Source organism: Gymnoscopelus braueri, assembly GCF_963280865.1.
Source record: "Gymnoscopelus braueri genome assembly, chromosome: 13".
Classification (NCBI taxonomy): domain Eukaryota; kingdom Metazoa; phylum Chordata; class Actinopteri; order Myctophiformes; family Myctophidae; genus Gymnoscopelus; species Gymnoscopelus braueri.
Genome location: NC_137615.1, coordinates 41275080 through 41296383, shown reverse-complemented (window position 1 = coordinate 41296383; position 21304 = coordinate 41275080). Strand labels below are relative to the sequence as shown.

Below are 21304 nucleotides of genomic sequence, written 5' to 3'. Positions count from 1 at the left end.
TACCAAAAATAATCTTCACCAATGTGTTTGTAAAGGTGTCTAGTAACACATCTCACAAAGACTGAAATGCAGTTTCCCTAGGAGAATTTTTGACAGCTGCTGAAAGTTGGGGTACCCACCATTTCCCTGCATTTCCATGCAGGGAAAAAAAATTAATTCTGTTTTAAGTAGCATGTGAGGGGTAAAACTAGGGTGTTTTTATGATTCTGAATCCATTGCAAGCATTTGTTTTGCACCAAAACCACTCCTTGGGCTAAAAACAGCCCAATCTCAATGGGCTTTTTACACAAAAAGTATACCTGGAAAAGGATGGCTATGCCGTTTTTAGCCCAAGGAGTGGTTTTAGTGCAAAACAAATGCTTGCAATGGATTCAGAGTCATAAAAACACCCTAGTTTGACCCCTCATATGCTACTTAAAACAGAATTAAAATTAGATTTTCTTTTCCCTGCATGGAAATGCAGGGAAATGGTGGGTACCCCAACTTTCAGCAGCTGTCAAAAATTATCCTAGGGAAACTGCATTTCAGTCTTTGTGAGATGTGCATTTACAAACACATTGGTGAAGATTTTTTTTGGTAAGGAATTTATTCCAAGATTTTTTTAATATCCCCTGACTAAAAGAATATTTTGAGATGGAGGTTCGCGGCCAAATACAAAATCATTTTGGGGGTCCTTGACATGCAAACGTTTGAGAACCACTAGACTCCACCCGTGGAACAGTTGGAGGCTAGTACCAGAAAGACAGAAGGATGGTCAGTGATGTGAGAGGGAGGAGGATAAATGATAAAGGAGTGTGAGGAGCAGAGGATGTGGCGATAGCGTCCACGCTGGGTGAGGATGTGGTGGTAGTGTCCACGCTGGGTGAAGTGGTGCTAGTTGGAGACAACAGGCTCCCCACTGTATTCACCAGGAAGGATTGGAAGCGGGTCGTCTTGGTGAAAACCGATGGCGATGATGCCTTTCCCCGCGTTTGATTGCCGCTGTTGGAGACAGTCAACACCGCAGTCTGGAACCAAAAGGCACCCTGCTTACACACCAGAGGACCTCCAGCATCACCCTGTAGAGGCACACAGTTGATTCAGTTCATGGTTAAACCAAGTAATCGATGAAATCGAATATAAAAAAATAAATAACTGACTTACTCAACTCAAATTTGGGGGGGAAACATTGAATTATATTCGTCTTTTTTTTCTCTTCTCATTACAGACAAAACATTTCAACAATACCTTAAATAATCGATTCAGAGATTATGAAATTAATTCTAATACATAGATTTGTTTGAAATTGTGCACACACACTCCCTGGATGCCACAGCAGAACCTCTGCCCCAAATTTTTCACATGGGCATTTTATAGCGCCATCAGGAGGCCGATTTGTGCAAAACATATTTTTTGACAGTACTCCTACAGATTTTGTCCAAAAATCCCGCAAATCGGTACACAGTATCTCTATAGTCATTAAACAAAAAGGGTCTTTCAGATTTTTCATATTCCATCCTGATTGGCTAAAAATGTCTTCCAAAGTTTGTAGGAGTGCTCCGTTTTGAACACAATGCCTCAAATCATGAACACAGCATGCAATTTCCTTGAAATTTTCCACGCATATTTCCACTATGCCCAGGAAGAAATGCCACTTGAACATTTTCTAATCAGCCTCATGGTGGCGCTATAACAGGCCGATTCGTGTTTTTACCTATAACTGCACGATCTGTGTAAAACTTTGTAAGCGCACTCCCTAGAGGTCAAGGAAAAACCTTTGCCCTGCATTTTTCACATCTGGCTTTTATAGCGCCACCAGGAGGCCGACTTATGTAGGACATATTTTTTTATATTACACCTTCCGATTCTATCCAAATTTCACGCACATAGGTACACATGATCTCTATAGTCATGTGATCAAGACGGATGTGTTTGATTTTTCATATTCCATCCTGATAGGCTAAGATTGACATCTAAAGTTTGCAGTAGTGGCTTGTTTTGAACAAAATGTCGCAAATCATGAACGCAGCGTCCGATTGCGGTCAAACTTTGCACGCACATTCTCACTAGGTTGAGGAGCAAATGTCACCCTTTTAACATTGGCCTGTTATAGCGCCACCAGCAGGTCTAATTTAGCAAAATGCATTTTTGGAACAAAATGCCTCAAATCATGAATGCAGTGTCCAATTGCTGTGCAAGGCCTAAGAAGAAATGGCACCCTTTTCACATTGGCCTATTATAGCGCCACCAGGAGGCCAAAATAACCTACCTGACCTGGCGGAGACCTGTGCTCCGAGGAGCACTTTTTCTAGTCTTTGCATAAACTGCAGTGTGGTATCCAAAAGAGAAGCTCTACCTGCTGCAGTGTCACAGCTCCTGTACATATGGAGTCACTAGATGAGGCGTTCCCACAATCCACCACAGAGGTCTCAAACTCCTGTAGATCTTGTTGCTCTGAGGTCGGGAAGAGGAAGACAGAAGAGGAAGCAGAGAAATTGACACAGTTTAACCTGGACAACTATACACATAATCCACAGCATTCATGTAAATATACTTCCAAAAAATTAAGTTGAACCATTTTGAGCATTACTGCAATGGTACAAAATATACCTCAAGGTCCGAATAAGAAATGAAAAATAAAATGAGCAATTTGTGTGGTAAAGTTCAAAGACTTGAAGTTCAAGACTGAGTATAAACTTCTATTGTTGCATTTTCAGTCATTTTAAAAAATGACCCCAGCCTTATTTAGGGACTCACCTCCTCCTTCTCCCAATCCCCAGCCCACTGCCCAGCACGTAGAACCTGCTGAGAAGGTGTCTGAACCAGTGTCCACGCAGATTGGTTGGATGTGGTCAGAGAAGGTGGGCTGGGACGCCAGTTTGAGAACTGCCACGTTGTTGTCACCGGTCAGCATGCTCACGGTGATTTCTGTCACAGTCAGAGTCTGTTCAAATGGGTTGGCGCCATTCTGCTTCAGACGGCCCAGGATGACGGTCCATTCGGACACATCAGGTGAACTGAGACAGAAAGGGTTAACTTAGTGAAGGGTGCTGCACTGCTGTTTGAAGACACACATTTCCATGCATAGACCAGTGGTTCTCAAAGTGGTGTCCAGGGACACCCAGGGGTTCTTGGGGGGGTTCCAGGGGGTCCCCAGCTAAATGAGATAATAAAGCATCAATATCAGTCTAAATACTTTAACCCTATTTTATACTTTTACAATTATCCCAATGTGACGCCTTGTGAGTTTGTAGATCTCAACATTTTGAGAAAAAAACTTCTCTTTTAGGGGACCTGGCACAAATTATTTTCAGATAGGGGTCTGCGGCCAAATACAGTATAGACACTGTAACACCACCATGTGATCTAAAGAAAAACTTACTGATATAGTCATTCTAAATGATTAAAGATAGCAATGCAAGAACACTATTATTGGAATGGCTGTATAGCTGAGAGAGACCATCTGGGAATTGTTAGATCGCCTGTTCGGGGAATGAAAAAAATTAAGTAAACTTGGAATGATAAAAGTACATTCCATTTTATAATTTATTTAGTTTGATTATTATTTTTGTCAATTCTGGTAAATATTTATAGATTGTAAACTCTTTAAAACTACATCTGATATAACAGTGTATAAAATGTATACTGTTTTTGTTATATTGGCAGAGGATATATTGTTGCATGCCTCTGCTTTCATGTCACACAGGGTAGGTAAGACTGTCAGAATTGTGATGTGTTACCTCGAGAAGCAGCTGGCATCACTCATGACAAAGTCGGCTGCCATCAGAGTCCCACCACAGACATGTGTACCATTCTTCTGTAAGCTGGCCATCCATGGCCACAGACCTTCTGTTGTCACTAAGGCGGCTCCACCAATACGAGTGTTCAAAGGGGCACTGCCGCAGACCAAAGCTAAAATGGAACAAAAATATAAGACCTTTTAAAAGAAAGTCTACAGTGTCTTTGTTTTTCCCCACAGTTTTGGAGAATAAACATCTCCTATAACGGCAGCTCTTTAATGTAGGCCTTCTTAGGGCGGCTTCACACTGGATCCGTTTCCATACGAACTGTTCCCGAGAACGAATGGCCTCTACCAGATGGCCTGCATTCACATTGACCAAGATCCTTGCACACCAGAGAACACTTGCATATATACCCCCGATCCTATAGGTGGCGGCATGCACATAGTAGTTCCCCTGTGGACACAGACGTCATCAACTATTCGACAATGTTTGTGCTGGTCGCGCATAAATATAGGGTTGCGGCTTGGGAGTGAGTCAACACACTGAGCGCTCAGCGCAGTGAGCGGCTGAGCGCACAGAAGTCAAGGCACAGACTGCTGTGTTGTTGACGGACAACGGATGTATGTACGCTTATGAGAAACAACACAAATAAAACCTGGTGAAACACTTGTGTGCATTAGCGCAAGATGAGGATACAGGAAACATTCAGTATAAATGTCCAGTTTGCTAACCTTCACAACTACTACTACTTTTGCATTTGAAACTTTAAATTTCTCTAAATATTATAAACTTTCACGACAGCTTAAGTACAAAAAAATATCATTTATGAAAAGGCAACTATAGTAGCCTATGAAGTCGGACTGAATACGCCCTGTGCTCTTCTTTTTCTCTATGAAGAAAAGTACAGTTGACACAAACGCATTCCGCAACGCTGCCTGTCTGTTGTTTAATCTGCGCATCCGCGCATTACGTGCAGATCTCATCCTCTGGACTGCAAAGCCATAGCTGGTCATGTAGGAAGGTGTGTGATAGGATCGCGCTTGCCATAGTCTCCAAAGTAATAATAATAATAAGAGAAAGTTCACTTTTGGTTATTTAAAAAGAGTCTCCTTATTTTATGTATTAATTTATTAGCCCTACATGGGAGAAACGTTAACTTTAGAGCTTTGGTTATAATTTAAAAAGACTGTAGAGCAGTTTGTGTGCAGACTCACCTTTTTATTTTTATTTATTTATGATTTGTGGGTCCAGCACTGTGTGTAAAAAAGAACTGTGGGGACGTGCATCTTGTAATGGATAAATTAGAATGCCAACCTGTTCTTCTATCATTTCTGTACTATCTAACTTTATCTAAGCTAAGAAGGTTTAAACTCACAGCAGGGGTCTTTAGTCAACCACTCTACACATGAATGTGCTAAATGTAACTCACCTACAGCTGTAAATGGAACAGCTGATCTGAATCCTTCATGCTACTGTCACTGTCTCAGCTATGTGTATTTGTGTAGCTATGGTTGTGTCTCTCTTATATTTAGTCCATACCTTATAAGACCATTTAGAAAAGCCTCTTTGGTACAATGTGGAGTATAAAGAACTGTGGTAGAGGAGGTTTGGGAGGCTGGTGCCCCGAATGGGCTGTTGGTCAGGCCAGGAGGCCTGGCTCTGAATGATCTGTATGCTGTTGCTCTCTGCCTGAATCTTCCTAATAAATGATCAAAAACTTCACCTGAATGGAATATTATTATTCTATTACATTTGGCGTTGTCGGCAGGATCAATATTTCATATTTCATAACTAATTATGATTATGGATACTTGATCAAAAGAACTTAAGGGTGAAGGACTTTTTGGGGAGAAGATTTTCTCAAAGCAGATCCGGACCACATCCAGACGATGGAGGACAAAGAGGAGACCGCCACAGAAGCAAGCTATGCAGAATCAACTTCTGATGATCTTCAACAACTACACGATTGGAACCTCGCAGACCGATCTATTCTGTCTGTGATGACAACAAGGAAACCACAAGCTTCAAGTGACAGAGGGAAGGAGCAGAGCATGCGTTTTCCACAGCAGAGCATGCATGGTCACCAGCCATGAGAGCAGCACCAACAATGTCACCATGCAGCAGCAGAGGTGACGAAATCGACACCATGTCAACAACCAAGAGACTTTGCCACAGCAGGAGGACAAGGCACAGAGAGCCACAGAGAGCATTTGAGAGCCACTGAACTGGGACCCACCAGCCCAATGGAGATCACTGCCACAGAGAGACATGCTGCACGTGAGAGGCACTACTGGAACCACTAGCAGAGTGGAGATCGCTGTCAGAGACATAACCAAATGGACCCGTACGCCAAGTGAAGATGGAGGAAAGAGCCAGGAAGACTGGAAAACTATATTCAATATCTAACTGAAATATTTGTTCATACTGCCTAATCTCTGGCATATCAACGTCTGGGGTGAGATAAATTAGGTCGTGAAAAGCGAGCCCTCCGTGAAATTCGGTAAATACCTGTACTCTTGTGCAAAGTTGGTGTAAGCCAAATTAGGTCGTGAAAGACGAGCCTTCCGTGAATTTCGGAAAATACCTGTACTCCGGTGCAAAGTTGGTGAAAGCCAAATTAGGTCGTGTAAGACGAGCCATCCGTCAGACGGAAAATACCTGTACGTACGGTACAAAGTCTTTAGAAGGAAACTGTCAAAATCAATCCGTGAAAGGCGGTCGGAATTGGTAAATGAATCTGTATGGAGCCCTCAGTCTTGAGAAACAGAGATTTAACATACAAACAGAGATAGATTTGACATTATGAGTGAGAGGCTTTCAAACCTAAAACAACCAGGTCTATTAGTCTGTAATATGTTTCATGTGATATGTTTGATATTTATCTGAATAAATTAATATAGGAATTTTAGATAAAAGCTGATATCTAAAAGAAAAAATTAGTCAACTGGGCATTGGCCATAAATGTGGAAATATTTGTTTTGACTGCATAGTCTCTGGCCTTTTAACGTTTAGAAGGGAGAGAAGTGTTTAGACACGCGTATCGCCCCAATTAGCCAGCGTGCTAAGGGCCCTTTGCCTTGAAAAACAGAGATTTAATGTCCAACCAGATAAAAGATTTCACATATACTAAATTCTAGAAAATGAGAGAGAGAGAGAGCTCTACAAAAATGGTTGAGTAAATATATAGCTATATCAACATGTAGGTAGGAAAATGTCTATTGATTTGGCATTCTATAAATCACCTGTCGTATGTACATGAATATGATTATTCATGTACAAAAAGAAAAAACTCTGGAATGTAATGGATAAATTAGAATGCCAACCTGTTCTTCTATCATTTCTGTACTATCTAACTTTATCTGAACTAAGAAGGTTTAAACTCACAGCAGGGGTCTTTAGTCAACCACTCTACACATGAATGTGCTAAATGTAACTCACCTACAGCTGTAAATGGAACAGCTGATCTGAATCCTTCATGCTACTGTCACTGTCTCAGCTATGTGTATTTGTGTAGCTATGGTTGTGTCTCTCTTATATTTAGTCCATACCTTATAAGACCATTTAGAAAAGCCTCTTTGGTACAATGTGGAGTATAAAGAACTGTGGTAGAGGAGGTTTGGGAGGCTGGTGCCCCGAATGGGCTGTTGGTCAGGCCAGGAGGCCTGGCTCTGAATGATCTGTATGCTGTTGCTCTCTGCCTGAATCTTCCTAATAAATGATCAAAAACTTCACCTGAATGGAATATTATTATTCTATTACAATCTCCTGCCTTTGTTCATATTTAAAATAAAAATTATATTTTCCAATGCAAGATCAGTGTGGTTATCTGCTCTATATTGTAATATCAAAAATAGCAGATCAACAAGCTCAATGTGTCGCATTGCACCGCATTTTCAGCTTGTAGCTTGGCTATTTTTGCTACTTTTGTGTGACACTGTATGACAATAGGGCATTCATTTATGATGAAAAAGCATTAAAAGTTGCAATATGGGATACAGGGTTTCTTCCTAACAGCAAAGATATGTAGTAGAGATGCGCGGATGGCCTCTCATGGTCATCCGAATCCGCATGTACAAATTGATTATCCACCCGTTATCCAACCGCAATAATTATTTTATCCAATTTAAATATCCGCACCAACCGTTTCTCCCGTATGTCAAAATATTATTATTTTCTGGAATTCCCCGTTAGTTTTAGTAGGCTATTAGTTGTGCGATGCGATCACAAAATGCATTGATTTAGCCTATGGAATGTCGCTGCGTCTTTTTTCTTTTTTTCAAACCGGTGCTGCGCTGACAGACTCTGTGCGGCATCCAACATACATCCAACGGTTGGATGTCGCAACGGTTGGATTCCAACCTACAGAGCGAACTGCTCTGCTGTGCTACTGCTTGGTGTGGAAATGTTATGGCCATGGTTGAACCCCTGTGGATTGATCTGCGACGTGTTTTTGTTGGCTGTTTTTGTTGAGTTTATATACCGTCACCTATTCCAAATAGCGGGCCACTTCCGTCTAACGGTACGCTTGCTTTCACATTGCAGCGTACCGTACCCGAAAACGCATGATCCGGATCAGAAACTGCCTCCGGAGGTGGTTTCGGGAACGGAACGGTGATCCGTTTCGGGGGACGATACGCAACATTCACACTAGCGCGACACCTGCCAAGCGGTCTGGAGTGCGCACCCGGGACCATAGTGTGAAAGCCCTATTACTCTATCTAAGCTGTGCACAGGAGCGTCTTCACCTCCAACTATCCTGGTGTTCAGAGGAGGCTGGCCACACACTGAGAAAAACACAACCGTCAATTGATCTGGGTTGCAAAGCCAATAGAGTAATGCTTAATTGTCTCCGCCAGGAGAGTATGTTTTGCACCCTTTCCGTTCGTCCGTCCTAATCTCCGGCACCGTAGGCTTGATCGCAGTGAAACTCTGCACACATACTACCTGGATGCCAATTCAGAACCTCTGTCCCAAATTTTTCACATGGGCCTGTTATAGCGCCACCAGGAGGCCGCTTTTTGCAAAACAATTTTTTTGACAGTGCTCCTACAGATTTCGCCCAAACGTCACGCAAATCGGTACAAAGTATAGTCATTAAACAAAACGGGTGACTGTGGCTGTGGCTGCATTGACTGGTGATGGTGTTGCATATACTGGTGTTGGAGTTGCATTGGGTGCTGTAGTTGCATTTAATGTATGCTCTGTCATACGATGAAGTATAAATCAGGCTTAACCACTTCAACAGCACTCTATACTAGATTCTACAGTAGGCATACTGTAATTGTAACCACTGTAATTCAACCACGATATGGGTCAACTGACTAGGTTAGACGAAATGAGCAGCCTTAGCAGGGAATTATTGCTCTTTAGCCAGGTAAAAGAAAAAAGAACATTTATATGTGGTGATTTCGGTCGTGGCGGCCACTCACGTTTGGATGTGGTTGTAGGAGGGATGGTGGTGGTGGGTTTAATCGGGATGGTGGTGGTGGGTGTAGTCGGGATGGTGGTGGTGGGTTTTATCGGGATGGTGGTGGTAGGTGTAGTCGGGATGGTGGTGGTGGTAGGTGTAGTCGGGATGGCGGTGGTAGGTGTAGTGTGCGGCAAAACCACTGTAAAAATAAAACTTTCATATCAATGCTTGCGCAGGCAATAATTAATAACAAGAAAAAATGGAATGTCATTAAACATTTCATTAAAAAGGCACATTGTGAGCTTTTATCGGTTGAGTCAATTCTTACCAGTGGCAACAATAGATGATGTGTTCACAGGAAGGGAGAAATTAGAGCTGGATGCAGCCGCCACGAGAGTATCAGTCACAGAAGTGGCATCTGGTGCTGTGGCATTTGCATCTATGTTGAATATTAATTCAGCCTGTACCTTTACTGATCCTGAGCTGTAAAATGTATGTTGAAACGTTTTAATGGATTTATTTACATTATTACTGTTGTAATTATGAATTATATTGCTTCAACATTTTTGTTATTTATGACTACTTTAAAGGTACAAATGAATTATATGTTAGTCAATTAATAAAAAACATAGATACTTAAAACAGTAAACACCATTGGTGCATACCTGAAGCCGGTTACAACGGTGCGATTGAAATTAGAAAACTTTGTCTTATAGACGTTGTCCATCTGTAAACAGAAATTCAGTCATTGAAATAATTACAGGAATAATTCCAGAGAAACTGTAAAAGTTATTATTATTATAAGTTCATTCCATGGTTCATGATTAATAGATTTACATTTAAATAATGAATAAGAATGTTCTTCTCATGTTGAAAGCTGGAGGAAGTTGTTTGTTAAAATCTATAAAACATTTTAAGTTGTTTTGTTATTTGGTAATAGTACAATATAAGCAAAACATTTCCATACAGTAGGTTTCTTTTTAAACATCATTATTAAACATTTGCCAGAAATCGATATTATAGTAAAATGCATGAAGGAATTACTGAAGATATGGAGAATTTTTTGACAGGCTTTGCATGATCATAATGGACTTACCGCTGAAGCTACTTGGGTTGCTAAGTTCTGGAATGCGGGTGAGGATGTGTTTGCAAGTGCCGGTGTGAAGGTTTGCTGTAGTTTGAATTCCAACAAAACCTTTGGTGGTGCAGGTGCAGTTGTGGTCGGGATGGTGGTGGTAGGTGTAGTCGGGATGGTGGTGGTAGGTGTAGTCGGGATGATGGTGGTAGGTGTAGTTGGGATGGTGGTGGTATGTGTAGTCGGGATGGTGGTGGTAGGTGTAGTCGGGATGATGGTGGTAGGTGTAGTCGGGATGGTGGTGGTAGGTGTAGTCGGGATGATGGTGGTAGGTGTAGTTGGGATGGTGGTGGTATGTGTAGTCGGGATGGTGGTGGTAGGTGTAGTCGGGATGGTGGTGGTAGGTGTAGTCGGGATGGTGGTGGTGGTAGGTGTAGTCGGGATGGCGGTGGTAGGTGTAGTCGGGATGGCGGTGGTAGGTGTAGTCGGGATGGTGGTGGTGGTAGGTGTAGTCGGGATGGTGGTGGTAGGTGTAGTCGGGATGGTGGTGGTAGGTGTAGTTGGGATGGTGGTGGTAGGTGTAGTCGGGATGGTGGTGGTAGGTGTAGTCGGGATGGTGGTGGTAGGTGTAGTCGGGATGGTGGTGGTAGGTGTAGTTGGGATGGTGGTGGTAGGTGTAGTCGGGGTGGTGGTGGTGGTAGGTGTAGTCGGGATGGTGGTGGTGGTAGGTGTGGTCGGGATGGTGGGTGTAGTCGGGATGGCGGTGGTAGGTGTAGTCGCGATGGTGGGTGTAGTCGGGATGGCGGTGGTAGGTGTAGTCGGGATGGTGGTGGTGGTAGGTGTAGTCGGGATGGCGGCGGTAGGTGTAGTTGGCGGCAAAACCACTGTAAAAATAAGACTTTCATATCAATGCTTGCGCAGGCAATAATTAATAACAAGAAAAAATGGAATGTCATTAAACATTTCATTAAAAAGGCACATTGTGAGCTTTTATCGGTTGAGTCAATTCTTACCAGTGGCAACAATAGATGATGTGTTCACAGGAAGGGAAAAATTAGAGCTGGATGCAGCCGCCACGAGAGTATCAGTCACAGAAGTGGCATCTGGTGCTGTGGCATTTGCCTCTATGTTGAATATTAATTCAGCCTGTACCTTTACTGATCCTGAGCTGTAAAATGTATGATGAAAAGTTTTTTTAATGGATTTATTTTCATTATTATTGTTATAATTATGAATTATATTGCATCAACATTTTTGTTATTTATGACTACTTTAAAGGTACAAATGAATTATATGTTAGTCAATTAATAAAAAACATAGATACTTAAAACAGTAAACACCATTGGTGCAAACCTGAAGCCGGTTACAACGGTGCGATTGAAATTAGAAAACTTTGTCTTATAGACGTTGTCCATCTGTAAACAGAAATTCAGTCATTGAAATAATTAAAGGAATAATTCCAGAGAAACTGTAAAAGAATCATTATTATAAGTTCATTCCATGGTTCATGATTAATAGATTTACATTTAATTAATTAATAAGAATGTTCTTCTCATGTTGAAAGCTGGAGGAAGTTGTTTGTTAAAATCTATAAAACATTTTAAGTTGTTTTGTTATTTGGTAATAGTACAATAAAAGCAAGACATTTCCATACAGTAGGTTTCTTTTTAAACATCATTATTAAAAATTTGCCAGAAATAAATATTATAGTAAAATGCATGATAGAAGGAATTACTGAAGATATGGAGATTTTTTTGACAGGCTTTGCATGATAATGGACTTACCGCTGAAGCTACTTGGGTTGCTAAGTTCTGGAATGCGGGTGAGGATGTGTTTGCAAGTGCCGGTGTGAAAGTTTGCTGTAGATTGAATTCCAACACGACCTTTGGTGGTGCAGGTGCAGGTGTAGTCGGGATGGTGGTGGTAGGTGTAGTCGGGATGGTGGTGGTAGGTGTAGCCGGGATGGTGGTGGTAGGTGTAGTCGGGATGATGGTGGTAGGTGTAGTTGGGATGGTGGTGCTAGGTGTAGTCGGGATGGTGGTGGTTGTAGGTGTAGTCGGGATGGTGGTGGTAGGTGTAATTGGGATGGTGGTGCTAGGTGTAGTCGGGATGGTGGTGGTTGTAGGTGTAGTCGGGATGGTGGTGGTAGGTGTAGTTGGGATGGTGGTAGTGGTAGGTGTAGTCGGGATGGCGGTGGTAGGTGTAGTCGGGATGGTGGTGGTAGGTGTAGTAGGGATGATGGTGGTAAGTGTAGTCGGGATGGTGGTGGTAGGTGTAGTTGGGATGGTGGTGGTAGGTGTAGTTGGGATGGTGGTGGTGGTAGGTATAGTCGGGATTGTGGTGGTAGGTGTAGTCGTGATGGTGGTGGTGGTAGGTGTAGTCGGGATGGTAGTGGTAGGTGTAGTCAAGATGGTGGTGGTAGGTGTAGTTGTGAATGTGGTGGTAGGTGTAGTTGGGATGGTGGTGGTAGGTGTAGTTGGGATGGTGGTGGTGGTGGTAGTTGTAGTCGGGATTGTGGTGGTATATGTAGTCGTGATGGTGGTGGTGGTAGGTGTAGTCGGGATGGTAGTGGTATGTGTAGTTGGGAATGTGGTGGTAGGTGTAGTTGGGATGGTGGTGGTAGGTGTAGTCGGGATGGTGGTGGTGGTAGGTGTAGTCGCGATGGTAGTGGTAGGTGTAGTCAAGATGGTGGTGGTGGTAGGTGTAGTCGGGATGGTAGTGGTAGGGGTAGTCGGGATGATGGTGGTAGGTGTAGTCGGGATGGTGGTGGTAGGTGTAGTTGGGATGGTGGTGGTAGGTGTTGTCGGGATGGTGGTGGTGTTAGGTGTAGTCGGGATGGTGGTGGTAGGTGTTGTCGGGATGGTGGTGGTGTTAGGTGTAGTCGGGATGGTGGTGGTAAGTGTAGTCGGGATGGTGGTGGTAGGTGTTGTCGGAATGGTGGTGGTTGTAGGTGTAGTTGGGATGGTGGTGATAGGTGTAGTCGGGATGGTGGTGGTAGGTGTTGTCGGGATGGTGGTGGTGTTAGGTGTAGTCGGGATGGTGGTGGTAGGTGTTGTCGGGATGGTGGTGGTGTTAGGTGTAGTCGGGATGGTGGTGGTAAGTGTAGTCGGGATGGTGGTGGTAGGTGTTGTCGGGATGGTGGTGGTGTTAGGTGTAGTCGGGATGGTGGTGGTAGGTGTAGTTGGGATGGTGGTGGTAGGTGTAGTCGGGATGGTGGTGGTAGGTGTTGTCGGGATGGTGGTTGTAGGTGTTGTCGGGATGGTGGTGGTAGGTGTTGTCGGAATGGTGGTGGTAGGTGTAGTCGGGATGGTGGTTGTAGGTGTTGTCGGAATGGTGGTGGTAGGTGTAGTCGGGATGGTGGTTGTAGGTGTAGTCGGGATGGTGGTGGTAAGTGTAGTCGGGATGGTGGTGGTAGGTGTAGTTGGGATGGTGGTGGTGGTAGGTGTAGTCGGGATGGTGGTGGTAGGTGTAGTCGGGATGGTGGTGGTAGGTGTAGTTGGGATGGTGGTGGTGGTAGGTGTAGTCGGGATGGTGGTGGTAGGTGTAGTTGGGATGGTGGTGGTGGTAGGTGTAGTTGGGATGGTGGTGTTAGGTGTTGTCGGGATGGTGGTGGTAGGTGTAATCGGGATGGTGGTGGTAGGTGTAGTTGGGATGGTGGTGGTAGGTGTAATCGGGATGGTGGTGGTAGGTGTAGTCGGGATGGTGGTGGTAGGTGTAGTCGGGATGGTGGTGGTAGGTGTAGTCGGGATGGTCGGGATGGTGGTGGTAGGTGTAGTCGGGATGGTGATGGTAGGTGTAGTCGGGATGGTGGTGGTAGGTGTTGTCGGGATGGTGGTGGTAGGTGTAGTCGGGATGGTGGTGGTAGGTGTAGTCGGGATGGTGGTGGTAGGTGTAGTCGGGATGGTGGTGGTAGGTATAGTCGGGATGGTGGTGGTAGGTGTAGTCGGGATGGTGGTGGTAAGTGTTGTCGGGATGGTGGTGGTTATAGGTGTAGTCGGGATGGTGGTGGTAGGTGTAGTCGGGATGGTGGTGGTAGGCGTAGTCGGGATGATGGTGGTGGTAGGTGTAGTTGGGCTGGTGGTGGTGGTAGGTGTAGTCGGGATGGTGGTGGTAGGTGTTGTCGGGATGGTGGTGGTTGTAGGTGTAGTCGGGATGGTGGTGGTAGGTGTAGTTGGGATGGTGGTGGTAGGTGTAGTTGGGATGGTGGTGGTAGGTGTAGTCGGGATGGTGGCGGTAGGTGTAGTCGGGATGGTGGTGGTAAGTGTAGTCGGGATGGTGGTGGTAGGTGTATTTGGGATGGTGGTGGTAGGTGTAGTTGGGATGGTGGTGGTGGTAGGTGTAGTTGGGATGGTGGTGGTAGGTGTAGTTGGGATGGTGGTGGTAGGTGTAGTCGGGATGGTGGTGGTAGGTGTAGTCGGGATGGTGGTGGTAAGTGTAGTCGGGATGGTGGTGGTAGGTGTTGTCGGGATGGTGGTGGTTGTAGGTGTGGTCGGGATGGTGGTGGTAGGTGTAGTTGGGATGGTGGTGGTAGGTGTAGTCGGGATGGTGGTGGTAGGTGTAGTTGGGATGGTGGTGGTAGGTGTAGTCGGGATGGTGGTGGTGGTAGGTATAGTTGGGATGGTGGTGGTAGGTGTAGTAGGGATGGTGGTGGTAGGTGTTGTCGGGATGGTGGTGGTGGTAAGTTTAGTTGGGATGGTGGTGGTAGGTTTAGTTGGGATGGTGGTGGTAGGTGTAGTTGGGATGGTGGGGGTAGGTGTAGTCGGGGTGGTGGTGGTGGTAGGTGTAGTCGGGATGGTGGTGGTGGTAGGTGTGGTCGGGATGGTGGGTGTAGTCGGGATGGCGGTGGTAGGTGTAGTCGCGATGGTGGGTGTAGTCGGGATGGCGGTGGTAGGTGTAGTCGGGATGGTGGTGGTGGTAGGTGTAGTCGGGATGGCGGCGGTAGGTGTAGTTGGCGGCAAAACCACTGCAAAAATAAGACTTTCATATCAATGCTTGTGCAGGCAATAATTAATAACAAGAAAAAATGGAATGTCATTAAACATTTCATTAAAAAGGCACATTGTGAGCTTTTATCGGTTGAGTCAATTCTTACCAGTGGCAACAATAGATGATGTGTTCACAGGAAGGGAAAAATTAGAGCTGGATGCAGCCGCCACGAGAGTATCAGTCACAGAAGTGGCATCTGGTGCTGTGGCATTTGCCTCTATGTTGAATATTAATTCAGCCTGTACCTTTACTGATCCTGAGCTGTAAAATGTATGTTGAAAAGCTTTTTTAATGGATTTATTTTCATTATTATTGTTGTAATTATGAATTATATTGCATCAACATTTTTGTTATTTATGACTACTTTAAAGGTACAAATGAATTATATGTTAGTCAATTAATAAAAAACATAGATACTTAAAACAGTAAACACCATTGGTGCAAACCTGAAGCCGGTTACAACGGTGCGATTGAAATTAGAAAACTTTGTCTTATAGACGTTGTCCATCTGTAAACAGAAATTCAGTCATTGAAATAATTAAAGGAATAATTCCAGAGAAACTGTAAAAGAATCATTATTATAAGTTCATTCCATGGTTCATGATTAATAGATTTACATTTAATTAGTTAATAAGAATGTTCTTCTCATGTTGAAAGCTGGAGGAAGTTGTTTGTTAAAATCTATGAAACATTTTAAGTTGTTTTGTTATTTGGTAATAGTACAATAAAAGCAAGACATTTCCATACAGTAAGTTTCTTTTTAAACATCATTATTAAACATTTGTCAGAAATCAATATTATAGTAAAATACATGATAGGAGGAATTACTGATTTTTTTGACAGGCTTTGCATGATCCTAATGGACTTACCGCTGAAGCTACTTGGGTTGCTAAGTTCTGGAATGCGGGTGAGGATGTGTTTGCAAGTGCCGGTGTGAAGTTTTGCTGTATTTTGAATTCCAACATGACCTTTGGTTGTGCAGGTGCAGGTGTTGTAGCTGCACGTGATACACAATGGGTAAAAACAGTTAGTTGCAGTTATATTGAATTAGTATAGCTGAACTGAGTAGTGATATATTCAAGGTGATTAGTGGTAAAGTTCTTTTGACTAATGGTTCAGTTGTTTCAACTTGGGTAATACTGTAGCTGCAGTGACAAGTAGGGATGTTGTATGGACTATAGGTGAAGTTGCACTGAGTCGTGGTGAAGTTGCAGTGACTGATGGTGAAGTTGCATTGAGTTGTGGTGAAGACCACCAGTCAATGTTACATTAACTGGTGCTATAGTTGCAATGACCAGTGCTGTAGTCACATTTATCAGTGCTGTAGTTAGGTTGGCTACAATGGCCAGTTCTTAAATTTCAATGATCAGTGTTGTAGTTGAGTTTACTGGTGATTCTGTTGCAGTGACCGATGCTGTAGTTGCATTTACTGATGATAATGTTATGTTTACTGGGGCTGTGGCTGCATTGACTGGTGACGGTGTCGCATATACTGGTTTTGGAGTTGCATTGGGTGCTGTAGTTGCATTTAATGTATGCTCTGTCATACGATGAAGTATAAATCAGGCTTAACCACTTCAACAGGACTCTATACCAGATTCTACAGTAGGCATACTGTAATTGTAACCACTGTAATTCAACCACGATATGGGTCAACTGACTAGGTTAGATGAAATGAGCGGCCATAGCTGAGTGGTTAGTGAGCCCGCCTAGGGAACCAGAGGCCCTGGTTGCCCCAGGTTCGATTCCAGGCTATCCCAGCATATGTGCCGATGATATGAAATTTGTCCCTGAGCAAGACTCTTAACCCCAATTGCTCACAGGTTCTCATTGGAAACAAGACCGCAAGGACTTTCATGAACGACCTGTTAAAAGGAATTATCCTTATCCTAGCAGAGAATTATTGCTCTTTAGCCAGGTAAAAGAAAAAAAGAACATTTATATGTGGTGATTTAGGTCGTGACGGCCACTCACGTTTGGATGTGGTTGTAGGATGGATGATGGTGGTAGGTGCAGTCGGGATGGTGGTGGTGGGTTTAATCGGGATGGTGGTGGTAAGTGTAGTCGGGATGGTGGTGGTAGGTGTAGTCGGGATGGTGGTGGTAGGTGTAGTCGGGATGGTGGTGGTAGGTGTAGTCGGGATGGTGGTGGTAGGTGTAGTTGGGATGGTGGTGGTATGTGTAGTCGGGGTGGTGGTGGTGGTAGGTGTAGTCGGGATGGTGGTGGTGGTAGGTGTAGTCGGGATGGTGGTGGTTGTAGGTGTAGTTGGGATGGTGGTAGTGGTAGGTGTAGTCGGGATGGTGGTGGTAGGTGTAGTCGGGATGGTGGTGGTAGGTGTAGTCGGGATGGTGGTGGTTGTAGGTGTAGTCGGGATGATGGTGGTAGGTGTAGTCGGGATGGTGGTGGTTGTAGGTGTAGTCGGGATGGTGGGGGTAGGTGTAGTCGGGATGGTGGTGGTTGTAGGCGTAGTCGGGATGGTGGTGGTTGTAAGTGTAGTCGGGATGGTGGTGGTGGTAGGTGTAGTCGGGATGGTGGTGGTAGGTGTAGTCGGGATGGTGGTGGTGGTAGGTGTAGTCGGGATGGTGGTGGTAGGTGTAGTCGGGATGGTGGTGGTGGTAGGTGTAGTCGGGCCCTCACAGGTGACGCTCAGGTCACTGTTAGTCCCAGAGGAGGTGAAGGTGACAAATCCTGGCTGGTCGCTGGTTATCTGACTGTTGATCCAAGACTGGTACTGAGACACTCTGGTGTAGACATCAGGTATATTAGGCAGGGCGCAAGGCACACCGAAGCTCACTATTCCAGACTGAATCCAGCGGGCACCTTCTTTGCTCACCATTGGGCCTCCTGAATCTCCCTGTAGGGAAACATACTGCATTAAAACAATAAGATATTTCCAGGAAGAAACAATGAACACAACCATTCAAATGATCACCTGACATGAGCCCTTCCCTCCAGCACTAAGTCCAGCACAGATCATATTGTCAGTGATTCTGCCCACTATGCCCACATAGTTGCAGTTACACTGTCTGTTCCCCACCACTGGAACCTCCACCTCCTGGAGGTTTTTGGGGGAAGGGAGGGCAACTAGGGAGACACAAAGTTAGTTTCATGAGCAAATGACTATATCAAATGTTTTGTTTTCTTTAATCAGTCAACTGACCCGCTGCATAACGGTGATGACTACCTGATATGAACATATCCCATCCTCTCTTTCTGTACTGCACCATTTATAAGATACATGGCTTTAAATGTACTACTCTGACCTACTCACTACCTGTAAACCAAACCAGATCATCACACACTGAGATAAACATATAAATCTGTGTGTTTATTTCTTAATTGAATTATCGACGACGACCAGGGACAAATTAATTCACCCGGTATGAAATGCTACAAACAAAATGGGCTTTATTTTGATTCACTATACTCACAACCACTTCCAATTCTGCCCCAGCCAGTGACCCAGCTGTTGATGCCACTGTAGAAAGTGCTCCCCGATGCTGCCAGGCAGACTGGTCGGATATAGTCGGTAAACGGCACCGGTGATGCAAGTTTCAGAAGAGCGATGTCATTATCACTAGTAACACTGTTGTAGTTGTTGTGGAGGATGACCTGGCTAACCGACCGAGAGACCGTGTTGGGGTTGGCTTGTTGAGCACTCTGGAGACCCAGATAAACAGTGACACCAGATGTGTCATGTGTATGATTACTAGGAGTAAAGAAAAAAGACAATCCATAATGAGCAGAATATTCACTTTTCTTTTTGCAAGTATTAATGAACTGGTCTTGTGAGAGTAGCGGATCTCTTGCTGGTAATAATACCCCACCTGTTGAAGCAGTGAGCAGCTGACAGCACCCATTCCTTGTTAATAAGAGATCCTCCACAGCTAAAAGTGTTTGGTGGTATACTTATAAGTATAAAGGCCTGCCAGGGCCAGCTCCCAGCTGGAGCGTCTTCACCTCCAACTATCCTGGTGTTCAGAGGAGGCTGGCCACACACTGAGAGAAACATTTACAAGTGTAAATCAGGCTTAACCACTTCAACAGGACTCTATACTAGATTCTACAGTTCTTCTACAACAAATCTCTTCGCTGAAAATAGCCAATCTACAATGCTTTGTAGCTCACATGTGTGAATTTGTACAACTGAATGAATGGGGAAACATACAGTAAATGTTTGTAACCTTATTGAGTCTGAACCTAAATATGGGTCAACTGGCTAGGTTAGACTGAATGAGCAGCCTTAGCAGGGAATTGTTGCTCTTTAGCCAGGTACAAGAAACAATAAAATAAAGCTTTACTTACCATCTAATTGTGAGTGAGTCCCCGAAAAAAGAAATGGAAACAAGCTATTAAAATGACAAATTTAAATAATTTACAGCACATCATTTGTTTTGTTCATCAGGGCAGAGGGAACAGAGGTGCTGTATACACTGTTTCTCAACGTTTGGGTCCATTTTTACACTCTTAGAGTTAAATTAACACTGAGGATTTTACAGTTTAGGTTGGGGTACCAGAGATAAACACAATTGTATAACATGGGCGTCTGTGGCCGAATGCATATCCTTGAAATGAAAAAGGTTTAAGAGTCACTGCTGTACTACATAAAGTGTCTGTACCAGTAATTGGGTTTAGTCATTATAGTCATTATATAAGTGTTGTGTGAATGTGTGCAAACAGCTTCAGCTATAGGTGGGTTTTTCTGGCTTGACAGGAAATATCTTCATCTTGACAAAATGTCTGGAGGTTCATTATTATGGTTATAAACAAAGGGACCTTGCAAAACAGATACAGTCTCATCCTGATGTCTTTAATCCCAGTTTGTTTTTGGAATCACTCATTCATTCATTACTCAGAGATTCTAAATGATCAACACACCAGGTGTAAACATTCCATCAATGTTTCTGATACTTAAACCAAATAGAACATTTAGTTTGGACTATTATGTTACAATTTAAGGTACTGTAACTAATCTTTTATTTGCGGGAGCACACACACACACACGGACACACACACACACACACACGGACACACACACAAACATTGTGTTCACGTGCACAGACACAGACACACACACACACACACACACACACACACACACACACACACACACACACACACACACACACACACACGACTTGCTTGCTTGATTATATTTTCTCTCTCTCTCTCTTGTACACACACACACACTTTTTTTTTAATCAAGTTGAAATAGGTAAAAAAAAAACTTTACATTTCTTTATTGGAACGAGCTTTCATGATATCCTCAGAAATAGCCATTTTAACGCAACAAAATTATTTATCATTTTAATTAATTCTGATGGTCTCTATAAAAGAAGTGACACTTGTGGTGTTAGGGTCCGAAATGACCCGGCAGAGAAGTGTGGCTCAATTCCCCCCAAATTGTCAATATTCAATGATTACATGTTTGAGAGTGAGAGAGGCTTGTCCTCAATTGGCATTTGCTATCAGGAGTAAAATAAAGTTTGAGTTTATGAAAAATTAATGACTTTTTACCTTCTATGGTATACGGGTCAAAAATGACCCTAACACACCAAGTGTCACTATTTTTTATAATATTAAAAAAATTTAAAGTAAAAAAAAACTAAAACAAGTATTTTTTGTATTATTCTTTTTTGGAAGTGTGCTCTAATTTTAGTCTATTATAGCTAGATAACATCATTATCCATTGTCTTCATTATAGGAAATGTAATGAGTGAATTTTTATATTTTTATAATTGAAAACAAGATCTATTGAAAGATGAAACCCTAACCTGTAGCAGCACAGGTGACGCTCAAGTCACTGTTAGTCCCAGAGGAGGTGAAGGTGATAAATCCTGGATGGTCGCTGGTTATCTGACTGTTGATCCAAGACTGGTACTGAGACACTCTGGCGTAGACTCCAGGTATATTAGGCTGGGCGCAACCCACACCGAAGCTCACTATTCCAGACTGAATCCAGCGGGCACCTTCTTTGCTCACCATTGGGCCTCCTGAATCTCCCTATAGGGAAACACATACTGCATTAAAACAATGAGATATTTCCAGGAAGAAACAATGAACACAACCATTCAAATGATCACCTGACATGAGTCCTTCCCTCCAGAACTA

General features: G+C 43.5%; 2 protein-coding genes across 2 annotated transcripts in view; both read right to left on the bottom strand.

The window, feature by feature from the left end:
• Positions 1-624: 624 nt before the first annotated feature.
• The window catches only part of LOC308098797 (chymotrypsinogen B-like), a 54513-nt gene continuing 33833 nt past the window's right edge, over positions 625-21304 (bottom strand). The window contains exons 5-8 of the mRNA XM_080447226.1: positions 3720-3891; positions 2737-2996; positions 2336-2433; positions 625-1058 (exon numbers count right to left, since the gene is read on the bottom strand). Coding sequence (XP_080303352.1) covers positions 729-1058; positions 2336-2433; positions 2737-2996; positions 3720-3891 — 860 coding nt within the window. The 3' untranslated portion in view covers positions 625-728. The remainder of the gene's footprint in view (positions 1059-2335; positions 2434-2736; positions 2997-3719; positions 3892-21304) is intronic.
• LOC308098618 (uncharacterized protein) lies at positions 15289-21178 on the bottom strand (the record flags this gene model as incomplete). The annotated part of the gene is made up of 8 exons (XM_080447027.1): positions 15289-15454; positions 15640-15701; positions 16063-16190; positions 17168-18047; positions 18126-18277; positions 18625-18902; positions 19021-19192; positions 20968-21178. 8 exons carry the CDS (start codon positions 21176-21178, stop codon positions 15289-15291), a joined length of 2049 nt encoding a protein of 682 aa, XP_080303153.1.